Genomic DNA, 19,785 nt, shown 5'->3' on the forward strand with positions numbered 1-19,785 from the left:
GCTTTATTCTCCTCTTTTTTTCCTCCTCCCACGTCATTTTTCACCTCCCTTCCATCTATTGCGAATACATTCTTTAACAAAAAATCGAACGAATGCAATATGTAAGTTGCTAGAAAAGGTCATTGCCAATCGACTTATGTGGTATATTGAACACAAACATCTTATTATACGCGAACAAAGTGGCTTTAGGAAAAATAGATCAACATTAGATAACTTAATATCATTGAAATCAGAAATTCACGTTTCACAGAAACCAAGAATGTTTAGCCATATTCTTTGATGTAAAATAGGCTTTTGATACAGTATGGCGCTATGATATTTTAACTACACTCCACAATTGGAAGATTTACGGTAACATGTTTGCTTTTATTTCAAACTTTCTACGGCAACAATATTTCCAAGTTCGAATCATTAACCAATTGTCTGAGTCTAAACTACAGAAAATGCAATTCCACAGGGCTCGAATCTAAGCGTAGCTATTTTTAATTGCTATTAACAATGTTGTGCCGTACTGCAATGGCACAATTAAAACTTTTTTGTACGCAGATGATCTGGCAATTCTAGCAAGAAATAAAAACATATTATCTGCTCATAATCGTATTGCTGCAGCTCTTAAGTCGATAGAATCTTGGTCTAAAAATATTGGGCTCCAGCTGTCCACCACAAAAGCAAATGCTATACAGTTTTACGAAAATCAAATCCACAAAAGCTCCCAAATCTATTTTTATACAATTCTCCTATAAAATATACAAAAGAAGTAAAATTCCTAGTGATGCAACTCAAAATTAAGCTGGACAAGTCATATACACTCGCTAAGGCCATCGTACCAAGCTGGACCAAACATTATGAAAACTGTATCACATAAAAATTGGGGAACAGATTTTCCAACTCTAATAAATTTATATAGAGCTTTAATTAGATCAAAACTGGACTACGGATGTGTTGTGTATAACTCCGCAAACCAAGCATTGCTCAAAACTTTGGATACTCTTCAGAGATCAGCCGGTAGACTTGCCCTTGGAACATATTGCACCAGTCCTGTGGACAGTCTACTCTATGAAGATGGAGAACCACCCTTAAACCTAAGAACAAAATACTTAACTCTATCGTATGTCTAGAATATAAAATCTAACCCAAAAAATCCCCCTCTCCTAACAGGTTCCAGGAAATCTATCAAAAAAGAAATAGGGGTCCTGTACCTTTCTATGAACGAGCTAATAGATACTTACTAGATTGTAATATTGAACTACCTCCCATTTATCCTACCTGTGAAATAAATTTATGTTTTCCTTGGGTTGTTCCCTCTCCGCTTTATAACCTTAAACTTAACAAAAATAACGTAATACCCAATTTTTTTAAAATTCACTTTCTCCATGTTCTCACACAGTACAAAAATTACCATCTAATATAACGGACACATCTAAGACCATAAATGGAGTAGTAGCATGCTTTGTGATATCACATGAACATTCCATCTATAAATTGTCTCCTAAGACAAGTATTTTCACAACAGAACTATTTGCTATAAATAAGGCGTTAACCTTTATTCTAGAAAAAAACTTCCCAAATCTCTTATAATATCTGATTCACTTAGTTGTCTGACATCAATTTCTCAGATTTATCCCTCTCATCCAACATTACAGCAGATTAAGTTAACTTTTTTTTTTTTTTACCGCATCAACCCCTAGGGTTATTAGCGGGTGGTATATCTTTATTTTAGAAAAGTTACATTTAGTATATTATTAAAATTTACATAACAGTTTTGAAAAATACAAACATTTTATGTTATGTTACAGTTTGTTATACAGTTTACAATTTTTGATAAAATTTATTGTATTGCTGATGTCTTCTTTTAGAGTTTCTTTCAAATTGTGTTTTAGTTTTGCTGTCGATCTTGCTGTTGAGTACACTGGACAGTCTATCATTATATGTTGCACTGAAAATGGTATTTGACAGATGTGGCAAATCGGCTGAGGGTCCTTGGAGATGAGGTATCCATGTGTAAATTTTGTATGACCTAGCCGCAGTCTGTTAATAACTACTTGGTCATGTCTCTTAGCTGGGAGCGGTAGTAAAGCAGAAGTAACATCTGGTTTGATACTTTTTAATTTTGCTTCTGTTTGGTTCCATTTTACTTGCCAGGTTTTGTTCATGTAAATTTTTATTAATGTTTTTTGGTCTGAAATTGGTATGTTTTGCATAATAGGAATTGTCATGTTATTGATAGTTTCTGTTGCTGCTTTATCAGCTGCTTCATTACCCTTTATCCCAACATGGGATGGTACCCATAAAAATGTTATGTTTTTACCACATGTTTGGGCATTTTATAGCATGTCTTTTATTAATGCTAAATTGGCATGAGTAGGATACATCTGCTTGACACCATTTAAGGCACTTAGAGAATCTGATATAATAAGAAAGTTTGTATCAATGCTGGTACATTGGTTCAGTGCGTTGAAGATTGCCTGCAGTTCTCCAGTATATATGCTACACTCCTTGGCTAGACGGGTGACAGAGGTGTTGTCTTCAAAAATAGCTGCAGCAGCTACACCATTACTGTTTTTAGAGGCATCAGTAAAAATTAGTTTGAAATCAGGGTATCTGGAGATGGTAGACCGGAATTGTTGTTGTATTTCAGAAGGATTGTGTGAATGTTTGGGATAGTTAAGTAAGGTAAAATCTACTTTTGGTATTTGAACTTTCCAGGGAGGAGACTGGCATCTGTTTGTAGAAGTGGCTCTCAATTGATGTATATCGAATTCAAATCGATTTATTCGTTCATTGAAAGGTAAGTTTCTATAGCAATAATTTGAGTACAGATTTGGAGGTTTGCTCCTTATTAGGCTTGTTATAAACGGGTTTTCCTTTGCACTAAGATATTTAGTAGCACAACACATTGAAAAATATTGTCTTCTGAGAGTTAATGGCGGTTCTCCTGCTAGGACTTGAAGGCTGCTAATTGGCGTGGTTCTGAAAGCTCCGAAAACTATGCGTAATGCTGTGGATTGGATGATGTCCAGTTTGTTCATTTGACTTTTAGTAGCAGTTTCGTAGCATATACATCCATAATCTAGTTTGCTTCTAATTAGAGCTTGATATAATCGCAGAAGAATAGTTGTGTCTGCGCCCCATTTGTGATTGGAAAGAACTTTTAGAAGATTTATTCTCTGTTGGCATGATTTAATTAGTTCATTTATGTGTGATGTCCATTTTAGTTGAGAGTCGAATGTCATTCCCACAAATTTGATTTCGTTGATTGTTATAAGAGTATTTCCGTTAAGTTTTAAATTTAAGTGGTGTTGTGTTTTCCTTTTGTCAAATATTATTACTTTAGTTTTTTCGGTTGAAAATCTCAAGCCTAAAGACCACCCTTCTAATTTATTTAGTGTATTTTGTAATATTGATGCAGCTGATTTTAGATTTTTACTTCTCATATATATTACAAGATCATCGGCGTAAAGGTTTGCTTTTACTGGAAGCATAAAATGGTTAGATACGTTGTTGATTACTATTAAGAATAGCAGGGGGCTTAATACAGATCATTGAGGGATACCATTTTCCAGTGATTTCTTAGTTGACATGACACCGTTTGTTTTAACTTTTATACTTCTGTTCTCCAGGAAGTTTTTGGCGAAGGCTAAGAATTTACCATCTATTTTCCAACTCTTCATTGTTTTTAAGATGTGATATGTCCACGTGGTGTCAAATGCTTTTGTGATGTCAAAGAAAATTGCTATTAATTTTTGTTTATGTATAAAAGCTTCGTGTATTTCAGATTCTAATGCTATAATGTTATCTATTGTAGACCGTTCTGATCGATACCTACTTTGGATGGATGAAAGGAAATTTTTCTTTTCTAAGTACCATTTTAATCTTTTGCTTAGAATCTTTTCCATTATTTTGCAGATGCTACAGGTAAGAGATATTGGTCGATACGAAGAAAGATAAGTTTTTTGGTTTATTGTCTTTTAAAAATGGTATTATAATTGCTTCGCGCCAGAGAGATGGAAATTTATGGGTCGAATAAATTTTGTTGAAGATCTCTACTAAAGTAACCTTCGCGCTTATAGGTAGTTTTTCTATGACAATTGGTGGTATGTCATCAGGTCCAGGTGAGGTATTTTTGAGGTTATTAAGACTTTCATTTAATTCATCAAGTGTTATGGAAGTGTTTAGTGGATCAGCAGTATCTTCTATATTAATTTTTGATGCTTCTGTTCTTTCTTTGTGTTCTAAGAAATTTTGGTGGTACTGCTGATTGCTTGAATACAACTGATAGTGTTCTACTAAAATTTCTGAGATTTCGTGTTTGTCTGAAAATGTTAGATCATTTGTAGTGATTGTGTCAATATGGTTAAATGTTTTTGAACCTTTTATTTTCCTTATTTTTTGCCATATATCCCTTATGGGTGTAGACGAGTCAATTGACGACACGTAATTGGTCCAGCTCTCTTTTTTTGCTTGTTTTATTAAAAATCTAGATCTGGCCCTTAAAGATCTAAAATTGTTTAAGTTATTAGGTGTGTTAAACTTCTTGTATATATTAAAAGCATGTTTTGTTTGCTTTAAAGCGGATGCGATTTCAGTGTTTCACCAAGGAAGAGGAGCTTTTGTGATATTTTTGGTTTTTCCTATAGAATCTCTGGCTGCGTCTAAAATTATACCATTGAAAGATGATAGAGTAGTGTCTATATTATCTGATATAACGAGAGTTGGTATACGTATGCTTACTAAGTTCGAGTATTTTTCCCAATCAGCTGACTTTAATTTCCAAGTTTCATATGGTGTTGTACAGGTTTTTTCATCTTTGTCATGAGTAATTATTATTGGAAAATGATCACTGTCGTATAGGTGGTCCAATGTATTCCACTGTAAAAATGGAGCTAAAGTTGAATCACTGATAGATAAGTCTATGGAGGAAAAAGTGCCATTATGTGCATTGAATCTAGTAGGTGCTCCTGTGTTTAATACAACTAGTTTTATGTTATTAATTGCTTCTAATAATATTCGTCCATTTTTATCTGTTCTTTGTGATCCCCATGCGATGTTGTGACAGTTTGTGTCACCCAAAATTAATTTTGGAGATGGAATTTGTTTAATTACATTTTGAAGTTCTAATAGAGTAGTTTCGTCAGGATGTGGTAAATATACGTTGCATATGTTGATTTTAAAATAATGTATTACCGAAACTGCTACTGCTTCCAGATTTGTATTTAACGGAATTTCTTGGGATTGTATGGTCGAATGTACAAAAATTCCGACTCCACCACTGGATATTTGCTGTACTGCTCGATTTTTTGTATAGGGCATATAATTTTTTAGTTTTGCTTGATTGTTGGAAAGACAAGTTTCTTGAAGACATATTATTAGTGGTGACAGTTCATTGATTAGCATTTTAATGTTTTCAATGTGGCTATAATAGCCATTCAAGTTTCATTGAAGAATGAATATAATTGGACTATTGAGATAAATCGTAGTCGCTTTCTTCAGTGAGGGAAGATTCATTTGTTGGATTTATTTTCTTTATAATTCTTGTGATATTATTTTTCATGCGTCTATCATTTAATTTTGAGTGAACCATTTTTAATAAGGTGTATAAGCCGTCAAAATCTTCTGTATAGTTTTTAGCTGTGACTTCAGGAAATTTTGATCCTATTGCGTTTATAACGAAGTCGCATAATTCAGAGAAATTTAGCGTATATGAAGAAGATGCTGTCATTAAAATGTTTTCAATTGGTTTTAATGTGGCTTCGACATCTAAAGCCTTTTTCTTTTTTTTGGGTGCGGATTTTTTTGGAGTTATGAAAGTTTCGTTTAGGTTTTTAGTTTCTGAGATTTCAGGAGAGGTTGAAATTTGCCTTTTTGCTTGATTGGTTGTTTTAGTATTATTGCTGTTAGCTGTAGTTGAAGGTATGCTGTGTACTATAAGCGAATCATTTGTCGTTGGGATATCTGCAGAAATAGGGTTGGAACAGTTGGTTGTATCATCTGAAATATTTGTTGCTGAATTGTTCTGATTTACTTCCATGGGTTCGAGTTCTGAGGTATAAGGATCTTTAAGTGTTTCTGTACCAGTTGATGTTGATGTGCAGTTTTCGTCTTTGTGGCCAGTAGTATTACATCTAGAGCAATTTAAACCATCTAGGGATAGGAATATTCTGTAAGGAGTGTTGTCATAGGTTATTAAGATTGTATTTGGAATTGGTTTGGTGATTATCGGAGAGACAAATATTTGCCGCCTAAAGCTTAAGACATGACTATACTCAGACTCGGGCATGCCAACTTTTAAAAACGTTAATTTGGATACTGCAGTTATTTCTAGTTGTTTCAGTTCGTCTTCTAGAATACTGTTCGGAATGCTGGGGTAGATGTTTGATATTACTAGTCTCCTTGCTGGCGTAATAAGTCTTCGAATTTCTATCTCATTGCCTTGGATGACTACTGTTTTATGGTTGTTTAGTAAGGTATCTACTATGCTAGTATGGTTCAAGTAAATACAAACTCTGTTGTTAGCTATTCGTGATGCAAAGATAACATTTTTTGGTGTGAGTAGAGACCCTATGGCTACTATGTATTCATGTATTTTAATACCTTGGATAGCTGACAGAATAATGGCTTGTTCTTTTGAAGGAAAATTGAAGTTGCTTACTGCATTGGAGTATGTCGATGTTGATGATGTAGTAGGTATGCTAATATTTTCAGAATCATCCATTTTTAATTTTTGTTTTCTTCATTTGATGAAATTTTTCCAGAGCCGGTCCTGTATCGGCTAATTAGTTCGACTTGTGGAAGTTGCCAAAAAACCAGAAACTGGATTAATTGATGTGTTGTATTGAATTATGGGTTATGTATAATATTTAATAATATTGAATTTGTATTAAATTGGTAATGTACTCACAGTTTATTTTTTGTGTGAAGAAACTTTGTTGTTTAAATACTCTATTTAGCTAACAATATTTTACGTTTCTTGATTATAAACCGCTGAAAAGTTAGTTTTAGTAAGAGCAGATTTTAATCGGCACTTTATCAACTAAACGCAGGGTTGGAATCCTAAGTTAACTTTGTACAGTATATACCAAAACAATTTGACAGTAGTGTTCCTCTGGGTACCGTCACACGTTGGAATAGATGGTAACGAAAAGGCAGATAGTCTAGCTAGGTCTGCAGTAACCAGAACAGCCTCATCAGTTGAAATTCTAACGGTGCATTTAGATTTAAAACCTTACTTAAAAGCAAAATTGCACGATGTTTGGCAAAACCAATGGCATAGAAGGACCACTAAATTGATAGAAATAAAATCTTCCGTCCTTCCTGGCCTTCAAAACGACAATATCAAGTGCTAATAACACGTTTCAAATTAGGACACACTTCTACAACAGATGAATACTTGTTGAAGACAGAAGAGGCACCAGTGTGTTTTGTTTGTGAATGTAAAGTTACAGTGAAGCACATTTTGATTGACTGTGCAATATACTCAGTTGACAGACTATATCACCACATTCCAAAAACATTAAAAGAACTTCTAGGAGAATCTAAATACGTAGCTGACTTGATAGAATTCTTAAAATATATAAACTTTTTTAATAAAATTTAACACAATACATCAATAATTAAAATATATTTATATTGTATACACTATTATGTAATTGATATTTTGTATATGCCTATGTATGTCTTTATCACTTTTGTATTTTCTTATGCTACCAACCCTAAGTGGTTGAAGAATAATAAACAAAAAAAAATATTTTACATATCACAGTAAATATAAAAGTTTAGTGTGTACTTTTAAAAGATTATATGAAAGAAACTGATAAAAGCAAGAGTACATACTTTGTAAAAAAAAGGAAGGAACGTGAACATTTTAATAGACGCATCGCATTTCAAGAGTGTTTTTCTAAATTAATACTTTTTACAATAAAGAAGAGTATCAATGAAATATTCTTACTTGTTTCATACTGCTTGCTGCACACTAAACCATATATAACTAAAAACCATAAAAACTAATTCTTAAGTCTGTAAGATTTGAACGGGTTCTGCCATAAATTTAAGATATAAAATTTAGGATACCCGTTGCTTACTGTTTAAATAGCTTTTCTTTTTATTTCGGTTTTTTCGAAGGTTACAGCGAATGATAAGGGAAAAGCGTATGCGCGTATTAAAATTAATATTAAAATTTTAGTACACTAATTGTTTCAGCCATTACTAAATTAAATTAGATTATATTTTATTGGTACATATTGGAATTTTTTAAATTAAAAACTATAAAGGGTAATTTGTGATATAAAATGTTACACAATGTAATTGTTTTCCCACATTTAAAATGTTTTTGTTATCATACTAAAAAAAAAAGACAAATTGTCAAACGAAAAATAACGGATTTGCAAACAATTACATCTGTAACAACAGGTGCAAAAGATTAGCAATTAAACGTAGACCTGATAGTCTAGTCGTCAGTGATTTGACCCCTTAAAATCATACAAACAAGCTGAATTTTGCTGAGAATGTCAATTTTGGGACCCCAAAAAGATGCAATTATTTTTTTTGAATTGCATCTTTTCTGGGGTATATATAAGTCATAAATGCTTCTAGCATATATATTGCATAAATAATCACCATTATTAAATCACTGTACACTGAGGCGAAATCCAGCGTGACACACAATGAAATCAAACGCGACGAATTTGACATAATTACTAGAGTCAGGCAGGGATGTGTGCTTTTTCCGTTTCTTTTTAACATAGCAGTACACTATGTTCTCACCAAACTAGACTCTGACACAAGAGGGATACAATGGACGTTAACCACACGCCTAAGCGATCTAGACTACGCCGACGATATCTGCCTGTTAGGACAAAGGTTCCAAGATGTGGCTGATCAATAACACTTTCCACTGAAGCCAATAAAATAGGTTTGAAAATCAATATTAGTAAAATCAAATCCATGAAAGTAAATGAAAAAAACAACACGTTATTTACTATCAACAACATGCAGATTGGAAATGTGAAAAACTTTACGTATCTTGGAAGTGTCATAACAGAAAGCAGAGGTACAGAGGACGATATTCGTATGAGGATACGAAAAGCTCAACAAGCATTCAGCAAGCTCAACCCTGTTTGGAGATCTGGCGAGTATACTACAAGGACAAAGATCCGGATATTGCATTTAAAGGTCATGTCTGTTCTACTTTACGGATGTGAAGCCTGGAAAGTGCAAAAACCCTTACAGATAAACTGCAGGTCTTAATTAATAAATGTCTACGACGAATTGTTCGTATTTTCTGGCCTAATATCATCAGAAACGACGATCTACTACACCTGACCGAACAAAAACGGGTAGAACATCAAATAAAGTCCAGAAAGTAGGGTTGGATTGGTCACACACTCAGAAAAAATAATTCCAGTATTGCAAAGATTGCCCTAGAGTGGAATCACCAAGGAAGAAGAAAAAGAGGTCGCCAGTACAAACTTGGAGAAGATACATCATGGACGAGATAAGAAGTCAAGGAAAGTCTTGGAATGAGGTGAAGGCCTTAGCGCAAAATAGAACCAGATGGCGCGTTTTCACTGAACCTCTATGCTTCACTTAGGAGTTCAAGAACCTTGAACCTATGTATGCCCTAAAAAAATGTTTAAAATAACAAATGTAGCTGAGATAATGTTAAGCAAAAATGTTTATTAGCACTTTTCGCGTAGAATAAACCGTTCTCTCAGAAACAACGCTTGAATTAACCGGTGATTTTGAATGTCAGTTCAATCATGTTAAATAAAATTTGTAAAATTTTGATTCAAAATCGCCGATCACTTCAATCGTTGTGTCTAAGAGAACGTTTCATTCTGCACAAAAAATGCTAATAAACGTTTTTGTTCAAAATTATCTTAGCTACATTTTTTATTTAAAACATTTTTTCTGTGACGTACAGATTCTTGGTAAATCGATATTTTCAGTTTCTCCTTTCTATGTGTGGGGTTTTGGGGGTAAGTCCGGGGATAAAAGTGGTAAACTTTTTTGCACCTTTTTTAGCGTCCTAAAATTGACATTTTGTGGCATTTTCGTCTCTGACGACCGGAGTATGACACTAGTTTATAAACTAGGTATCAGTAGCATAGATAATAATCCATTTTACCATACTTGAGACTAATTGTAGTAACGGAAACAAAAGAATGATTTTAGATAATAATAGTAATAATAATAATATAATAATTGTTGACATGCAGGAGTTTTTTCAGTTCTACCAGGCAGCCTCTTCGAATGGAGGATACTCTCTGGGTATTCTTAGCAGTGTTACTCAGGGGATAGCAGGATAGCCTAGCAGTAGGTTTAAAATGCACACCCATTAAAATGGTGATTAATACTGTAGACTTAGGTTCGCTGCCTGGGTTCACTATTTTAGCCTGTTCTTCGTAGCACTGGCTAGGTAAAGAAAATTTAAAATTAATTAACATCTCCGGCTTTTCGTTAGCTAATTTCTTTTGTATGGTAAAAAAGAAAGAAGGCGTAGTTGCAATTTATGTAAAAGAAAATATTATGTATTCTTCTCTTAATTTAAATGAATATAATGTAGAGCAAAGTTCTGAGTTTTGTGCAATTTATGTACCTTCAATAAAAACCAATATTTTAACTGTATATAGATCGGGTAAGGGTGACTTATTTTTGGTGAATTTTGAAAATGTCATAACATCCTTGCTTAGTAAAGCAGACAAACTAATCATAGTTGAAGATTTTAATATAAATTTAAAAAATGGAATCTGACCATTTATTTGATATTCAAAATCTGTTAACACCTTTTGGTCTAAAAATAACTATAAACGATTATACTAGAATCACATTCCAGTCCAGAAGTTGTATTGACAACATTATGACAAATTTTTCTGAAAATATCTACAGAGTGGGCGTTTTTGAACCTTGTTTTTCTGACCATCGAGCTCAATTTTTATTTATTGACTCTGAGCATAAAGTTGTTGACACTAATCAAACATTTCAACGGTGTACTACTTCTTCTGGTTTACAGAAGCTTAAACGTGCGCTAGCAAGTACAAACATGGACTTTTTCTACGATATTAATAATGATTTTTTCTGATTTTTTGACAGTCTTTCTTACCGAAACTTATAACAATTTAATATTACCGTATTTTCCACTAAAAAAATATGACAAATGGCTGAAAAAACACCTGTGCAATGGTTTAATAATGAATTAAGGTTTTACAGCAGTTGTTCGGTAGAATTCAAATCGATCGGACGTGTGTAAATTATCGGCGTTAATAGTATCGATAACAAAACTTTTTTCCTATTTGTTTTTGCGATAAACAATTAATTTTGGTGAAACTATAGGTGTTTTTTCATAAAGATGAGTGAATTAAATGGGGGCAGCAAGCCCCCTGACCCTCCCCCTTATGATAAAGATGAAAATCAGGTTGGTATGATGGAATTTACAAATATGGAAACAATTTCACAAAAACAAGAGAACCAGAATGTAAGTACAAATTTAATGTCTAATTCTTTGGGAAAAAACGATAATGTTTCTAACGTTAATGAGAAGGTAAATAATAGACAGGTTTATTTATATACAAATAAAGATACCGGACCATATCATGTTTACGTAGAAAATTGCTCGGAATCTTTCACCGGTAAGTTAAATGCTTTAAGAGTTGGTGACATTATTCTTTCTGCGTTTCCTGAATTGGACTCAAAAATTACAAATATTGATTCTATAGGTCGTAATAGAATTAGGATTAAATTAACAGACTACAAAAATGCAAATAATTTAATAAATCAAAAAAATTCATCAGTATTTGTTACAAATAACTTAGAATTGTATATACCTAAATTCATTCTATTCCGACAAGGGATAATTAGAGATATTGATACAGAATTTTCTGAAGAATATGTAAAATCAAAAATAAAACAATATGATAGTCATTGTAACTTTGAAATTGTAAACGTTCGGCGAATTAAACGCAAACAGGAAGTAATTGAAAATGATTCAAAAAAAATAATTTACGTTCCCACAAAATCGTGTATTGTTTCCTTTAAATCTCAGATATTGCCGCGTTATATTTCAATAAATAAAGTTATTAAAGAGGTTGAACACTATACACAAAAAGTTTTAATATGTTTTAATTGCCTCAGATATGGGCATTTGGGTAGTCAGTGTAAAGGTCGCCCAAGATGTGGTAAATGCCAAGAGTCACATAATACAAAAGATTGCCAAATAAATGACTATATCCCAAAATGTTTCAGTTGCCAAGGAAATCACTATACAACAAATTTATCAGTGTGTCCAGAGTTTAAGAGACAAAAATTAATTAAGGAAGCTATGAGTTTTTCCAACATAAACTTTTTTGATGCTAATAAACAGGTTCCCAAAACTTCCTATGCAGATATTTTAAATAAAAGCAATACGAGCCATCCATCTGACTTACCTGTTCAACCCACTTCTTCTACCTATTTACAATCTAGTTCTTCCTCTACTTCTGTTCAGAATATTCCAAAAGTCAACTCCTCTAGAAAACAATTTGCTTCCCATTTGCTTTATAACAGTAGCTCAAACGAATTAAAAGATAAATCTAATAAAAGGCCAAGACCAAATACTCCTGATCCATCTGAACAGATCAGAAAAGAGATTATTTCTCAGGTTAATGTTCCCAGTACTTCGGGAGGAATATTAAGTAGCCCTCAATACAAAAAAACAATTATCACAGATCGACAGTCAGAGGTCCTAGATCCTAGTATAATTAATGTAATTTTAGAATTGGTTATGAAAATTGTTAATTCTCTACAACAAACAAATAATTTAAATGTTTCTAAATCAGAAATCATCCAACTAATTAGTAAACATGTAAATCCAGATGTGTTATCAAATTCGCAGACCTAAACTCAAAATTAAATGTTTTGCAATGGAACTGTCGTTCGGCAGTCTCAAATAAAGTAAATTTAGAATTTTTACTCCATCAAAATCAAATTCATATTGCCTTATTATCGGAGACATGGTTTAAGCCTGGCTTGTATTATAACTTTAAAAACTTTAATTGCTTTAGAACAGATCGTATAGATGGATATGGTGGGTCAGCTATTTTATTGAAAACAAATATTAAATGTCAAGAAATTAGATTTAACATAAATATTCCTATTACTTACACATGTATTTCCTTTAAACTACCATCAACAAATAAAACCATTCATCTTGTATCCCTATATAATGAACCGAAAAACAAAACAACAACACAGCAATGGCTATCCTTTTTTAAAATTATACCAAAACCCTTTATTTTGGGAGGTGACTTTAACGCGCACAATGTCGCATGGGGCTGTGAAGTTGATGACACATCTGGAAAATCATTGTTGGATGCTATCGAGCAGTGTAACCTTGTATTTTTAAATGACGGTTCACCCACTCTTGTTCCTTTAACCACACATTCACGAGCATCTGCAATAGATCTCACAATATGTACTCAAGATATTATAGCGCTACTGAATTGGAATGTTTTACAAGATCCCCATGGATCAAACCACCTACCCATTATCTTTTCAATTTATCACCCAAAGGGAAAAGAAATCAAGAGACTACACAAAATCTGGAATTTCAACAAAGCAGATTGGAATTTGTATTCATCACTCTTTACATCTCTAAACCAACCCAGGACGTATGGTGATCTAATTGAAAATTTCTACTTCTCAGCCAATACAGCAATACCACAATACACGAATATTACCAACAAACATCACATTCCAAAACCTTGGTGGGACAAAGCGTGCCAGGAAACAGCCCGACGCAGAAAATTAACTTATATTAAATATAAGCCAAATCCCACAATAAGTAACCTAATAGAATACAAAAAGATGGACGCATTAGCGAAGAAAACCTTTAAGGAGAAGAAAAAGAAAAACTGGAGGGAGTATTGTGAAAGTTTGAATCAAAATACTCCCATTAGGGAGGTATGGAGGAAAGTAAATTGCTTCAAAAATCGCAAACAATCCAATAAATTACCTATTGACCCGGACGAACCATGGATAACAGAGTTTTACCAAAAAATTTCTCCAGATTGGGTTCCGAATGATATTACCAACTCCATAGCCACTGTTTCTAGAGACAACCTTTGCTTAGATCGTCCGTTCTATCTATGGGAACTAAGAAGGGTCCTCAAACAAAATAACAATACTGCTCCTGGTAAAGACAATATATCTTATTCTATGATTTCTAACTTGACAAATGAACATAAAATCCATCTACTTCATATTCTAAATAATATTTGGCAGAAACAAGCACCAATTCCAGAAAGCTGGAAGGAGTATATTATAATACCTATAAGAAAACCTGGCAAACGTGATGACGATCACAATTCATATCGCCCAATATCTCTAGCTTCTTGTCTTCTTAAAACCCTGGAAAGACTAATTAAAAATAGATTAGAGCATTGGTTAGAATTTAATGACATTCTCCCACACTCCCAATTTGGTTTTCGCAAGTTTAAATCCACGCAAGATGCCATAACTTCTCTCGTAACAACGGTTCAAGTCAATTTCACGGAAAACTCATCTACTGCAGCTGCATTTCTGGACGTATCATCTGCTTTTGATAATATAAATTTGGATATCCTTGAACAAAAGTTATTGTCAGTCGGGATACCTATAGGTATAACATCCTTTTTGAAAACTTTGTACTCAGAGAGATTGATTTACTTAAAAATCAATGAGAAATTTTTTTCTCCTCGACTGTCCAATATAGGCCTGCCGCAAGGAAGTATTTTAAGTCCACTTTTATATATTTTATATAATGTAGATTTAGAAGTCATTGTTCCTATTAACACAAAAATACTACAATTTGCAGATGATGTGGTACTCTATTCATCAGACAAATCAATCGATGTTTCTAAAAATAATTTAACAACAGCTATTTCAACAATACATGCATATTATGAATCAAATGGATTAACATTATCAGAATCCAAAACAGAAATCTGCTTCTTTTCCAGAAAACATAGAATTCCAGAAGGGTATATAAGTTGTGGTCAATTCAAATTTCCAATTAAAAACTGTATCAAATACCTGGGAACTTATTTAGACAGAAAACTTTTGTGGAAAGATCATATTCAACATATCATTAAAAAAACCGAAAAAGCTATGAATATCCTAAGAGCTTTCTGTAAAACAAACTGGGGTGCAGATCCCAACATTAGTTTAATGTTTTATCGATCTATGATACGTCCAGTTTTCGATTATAGCTGTCACTTGTATGGAAACGCATCGAACACCCATTTAACAAAAATTGAGGTACAGAAAAATAAGTGCCTACGCTTGTGTCTTGGGTATCTGAAATCTACACCAATTAATGTAATGGAAATTGAAGCTGTTGAACCGCCATTGAATTTACGGAGGCAGTATCTTACCGACAAATATATAGCTCGTACCATTAGCAGAGACCAAGTATTTCTTAAAGATATACACAATCTGGCTGTTTTAGATTTGACTAAAAGGTATTGGTTTAAGAAAAAATCTCCACTCGTGGCGGTAAGCTATAGAAATCTATCTAAATTCAAAGAGGTACTTTATAAGGGTCATCTTCCACCAGTTTATACTGAAAAGCCTCATGTACTGTTTTCAATAAAAATCAAGACAGAATTTCTCAATGATGTCCAAGGCCCCATGTTTAACGCAGAAATTCAGAAGAAATGGCCTAATTATTATTATATATTTACTGATGGTTCAAAAAAAGGAAATAACACTGCTTGCGCAGTATACCAACAGAATTCTGGACTACAGCATAAATATAAGTTACCTGATGAAGCCACCATCTACACATCCGAAATGCTGGGTTTAAAGTTTGCTCTTTCTCACGCTTTGACAAAGGAAATGAAGAACTGTGTAATATTTACAGACAGTAAAAGTGCAGTAGAAAGATTATGTGTAACAAATAAATCCAAGCAATTGACTCATCTTGATACAGAGATTTTAAAATTGTACTACGAGGTTTCAAAGCTCGGAGGAGAAGTTGTTATCGCATGGATCAAAGGCCATTCTGGGATAATGGGCAATATAATAGCAGATGCTCTGGCAAAAGAAGCATTATCAAGCGGAGAAACCATAGACAACAATATTTTACCGGTGTCAGATATAGATGTATATAATCAACATCAGCTCAAATTAAAATGGCAAGCCAATTATACGGAATCAGAAAGTCAGTCATCCTTTAAATATTGGCAACCCACACTTCTAAAAAAAAGGTGGTTTCATTCAGAGTCCAACAGAAGTTTTATTAAAACTATTAATAGGCTAAGGTCAAATCATGCTCTAACACCTTCAAGAATGTGCAAAATGAATTTAGTAGACACTCCAAACTGTACTTGTGGTAAATATGGAGATTTAACACATATTCTATTAGAATGTGTAAACCAACAAGGAAACATTACGTGTTTATATGAAAACTTACGAAAATTAAATGTCTGTTTCCCATTTCATATAAATGAATTAATTTTCTCTGGAAACGTAGATATCTATAATTGTATTTATCAGTTAATAAGGAATTGTAAATATAAACTTTAAACAATATAATTTACTAACCATAGAATTAAGATGAAACTTGTAAGCAATTTGCGAACATACCAATCATGTAATAAACCTTTTAATACGAAAAAAAAAAAAATATATATATATAAAAAAAACAAAAAAAAAATGTAAAACAAAATTATTACAAAAGATGACCAAAACAAAATAAAAAATATATATACATATTACATACAATATCAAAAAGTAATATAACCAAATAAAAAAAAAAATAAATAAAAATAAAAATAAAAAAAAAGAAAAATAAAAAGAAAAATTAAAACTTACATTTAGTACTAACTCGAACTCTGATTGTTGTTCTGTGAATACAAATTACAAAATAGTCTGGTCAATTGGCTATGCCAAGGCCATAAAAAAAAAAAAAAAAAAAAAAAAAAAAAAAAAAAAAAGGTTTTACAGATCTAATATTTTTCTTATTAAAAACATTGCAGATGCCACTAAGGATCCCGATTTGTTCAAAGTATATAAACAACAAAAAGTTGAATATAATCGGCAATTACAAATTGCTAAAAAGTCAGCCCACTGTAATTTTATTACTAGTTCCAATAATAAACCTAGAGACTGCTGGAAAATAGTAAATTTCGGAAGAAACTACACAAGATCCAGTTCGGTACAACCTGATCTACATCCAGACGAAATGAATCAATTTTTTACTACAATTGCAGAGAATATAATTATATCTCTTCCCACTATTAACGTCGATGTCCTCGTCAATTATAGAAATTATCCTTCTCCGAGCAAGTCCTTTTTTTCGGCTCGGTCTGGAAGAAGAGGTCTCTCAAATAATAAAGTCTCTTAGTAATTCTAATTGTAGGGACGTTCACGAGATTAATAGCAAAATTTTAATAGAAACTTACCAAATAGTTTTAACACCTTTCACTCATCTTATCATCATCACTCATCATTAATTTAATTCTATCAACTGAAGTATTTCCAGAAGTACTTAAATACTCAAACGTACTACCAATCTACAAAAAAGGTGATTCCTCAAAAACTGACAATTACAGACCCATAAGCATTGTTTCTACTTTTGGGAAAGTGATTGAAAAGGTTATCAAACAACAATTTTATTCCTATTTTGAGTCAAATAATTACTTAAGCAACTCACAATATGGATTTTGAAGTGCTCGTTCTACTACGAACGCGATATTTAATGTTGTGAGCGAGGTGATTGAGGGGCTTGAACGCGGCAATCGCATAGCAATTTCTCTTTGCGACTTGTCGAAGGCTTTTGATTGCGTTTCACGCGACATTTTGCTCCACAAATTAAATTACTATGGAATCAGAGGTATCCCTCTTAAGCTTATAACTTCTTATCTATGTGGCAGACACCAGGAGGTAGTGACTAAGGGTCATCTCTCCGTTTTTCTATCCGTAAAATATGGAGTCCCACACGGTTCGGTCTTAGGACCTCTTTTGTTTATTATTTATGTCAACGATCTGCCTAAATTCATATTTAGGCAGATCCGTACAAAACCATACAATTCGCAGATGATACGACATACGTTATATCAGGAAAAAAGAATGATGATTTAAAAATGTCTCATGAGGAAGATTCTACTAAATCTAGCTCATGGTTTGCTGCAAACAAACTAAAATTTAACTCTGATAAAACGCAAAATTTGGTTATATCTGCAAGTAATTTACACAATGATCTAGTTAAAAAAGAGACTGTTAAACTATTGGGAATAACCATAGATAATCGACTCAACTGGTCTGCTCATATCTCACACTTTAAGAAACGGCTATCAAGTTCATTATTTGTTATTCGCCAACTAGCAAGGGTTGTCAACTTTGAAACATTAAAAATGAAATATTTTTCTTTATTCCACTCTCACCTAAACTATGGTGTAATTATATGGGGCAATTCATCAAATGCACTTCAAATTTTTAGAATACAAAAGAAAGCTGTCAGGATTTTAGCAGGGGTAAGTTATCTAGAACACTACCGACCTTTCTTTATCAAATTCAAAATTATGCCGCTACCTACTCTGTTGATATTTTAAGTTTTAACTGAAATTCACAGAAAACGTGCCCATTTAATAAAGCAGTCTGATGTCCATGTTCACAATACGCGAAACTGTCACTACCTACGAACAAATCGCTGTAGATTAAGTCTTTCAGAAAAAAATAGTCTTAATTATAACTATTACAATATTTTACCAAAAAGTATAAAACAGCTAAGCTGTAATAGTTTCGATAAAGTTATAAAAAAATATCTTCTAAAACAGTGTTTTTACTGCTCAGAAGAATGTATGACTCCTTTTCCTTTCCTATTCCTTTTTTTAATACTATGTATGTTTTTTTTGACTAGCTACAAACAATATTTGTATATGTTATGTAGTTCAATAAATACTCTACTCTACTGGGAATTGCCAGGACACGTTTACCCCCTTGCGTAACCATACGTGGGCCAAACATAAACGTCAGTAGGCAGTCACCCAAGGGAATCATCAAGGTAGCTCATAAAATAGACTATGTCCATGAAGGACTTCTCTTATAAGGTGACAAACGTCGTTGAAAAAACTATCGGCTATTGACAACCACTGTATGCCGAATTTTTCAGAGATTTCAGAGAATTAAGTATCAGAACAATGAATAGCAAATCACTACCGGATAGTTAGTTATAAGAAATATTCTTATCCCAGAGAATAGACGCTATACTATCAGAATCGATTTCGAACGGGATATTTACCACCAAGAGGTACTTGTAGATTAAGTCCCCATTTAAATATAAGACCTGATTCCTTAGCTTGCCATATAAGAAACTCAAACTGATAATACATAGCAGTACAAGATTTCAACTTAATAAACCCACTAAGCAGACCACCTAAATTATTGGTCTAACAACCTAAAAATTGCAGAAATACTTTTATTCTCAAAACCAAGAAAGGATCCAACTGAAGTCTCATCCTACGACGTATCAGTCTGTTAACAACAATTTCCAAATTACTAGAAAATCTTTTAATAAAAATAATAGAGCAAGACTTTACAGGCGCAGACTGGATACCAGATTATCAGTTTAGATTTCGACGAGAACACGCAGTCATCCAGAAAAGCCACCGAATAATCCATAAAATCAATTCCCCATTAGAAGAAAAGAAATATTTCCCAATGGTATCACTAGATTTAAGTCAAGCTTTTGATAAGATTTAGCATAAAGGACTTCTTTAATAAATTAAACAAATATTACCACCATTCTTTCGAATACTTACATCATATTTGGAA

General features: G+C 32.9%; 1 protein-coding gene across 3 annotated transcripts in view; it reads right to left on the reverse strand.

Moving 5' to 3' along the window:
* Nucleotides 1–19,785, reverse strand: part of LOC140450400 (glucose dehydrogenase [FAD, quinone]-like) — a 115,339-nt gene that overhangs the window by 62,420 nt on the left and 33,134 nt on the right. For 2 of the 3 annotated variants that reach the window (XM_072544008.1, XM_072544007.1), the window contains exon 1: nucleotides 7,946–8,103. The exons of the other annotated variant lie outside the window; for it this stretch is intronic. In XM_072544008.1, coding sequence (XP_072400109.1) covers nucleotides 7,946–7,954 — 9 coding nt within the window. In that variant the 5' untranslated portion in view covers nucleotides 7,955–8,103. Of the gene's footprint in view, nucleotides 1–7,945; nucleotides 8,104–19,785 lie in introns of those variants that run through there. 3 annotated transcript variants of the gene reach the window in all.

Source organism: Diabrotica undecimpunctata, chromosome 9 (assembly GCF_040954645.1).
Source record: "Diabrotica undecimpunctata isolate CICGRU chromosome 9, icDiaUnde3, whole genome shotgun sequence".
NCBI lineage: Eukaryota > Metazoa > Arthropoda > Insecta > Coleoptera > Chrysomelidae > Diabrotica > Diabrotica undecimpunctata.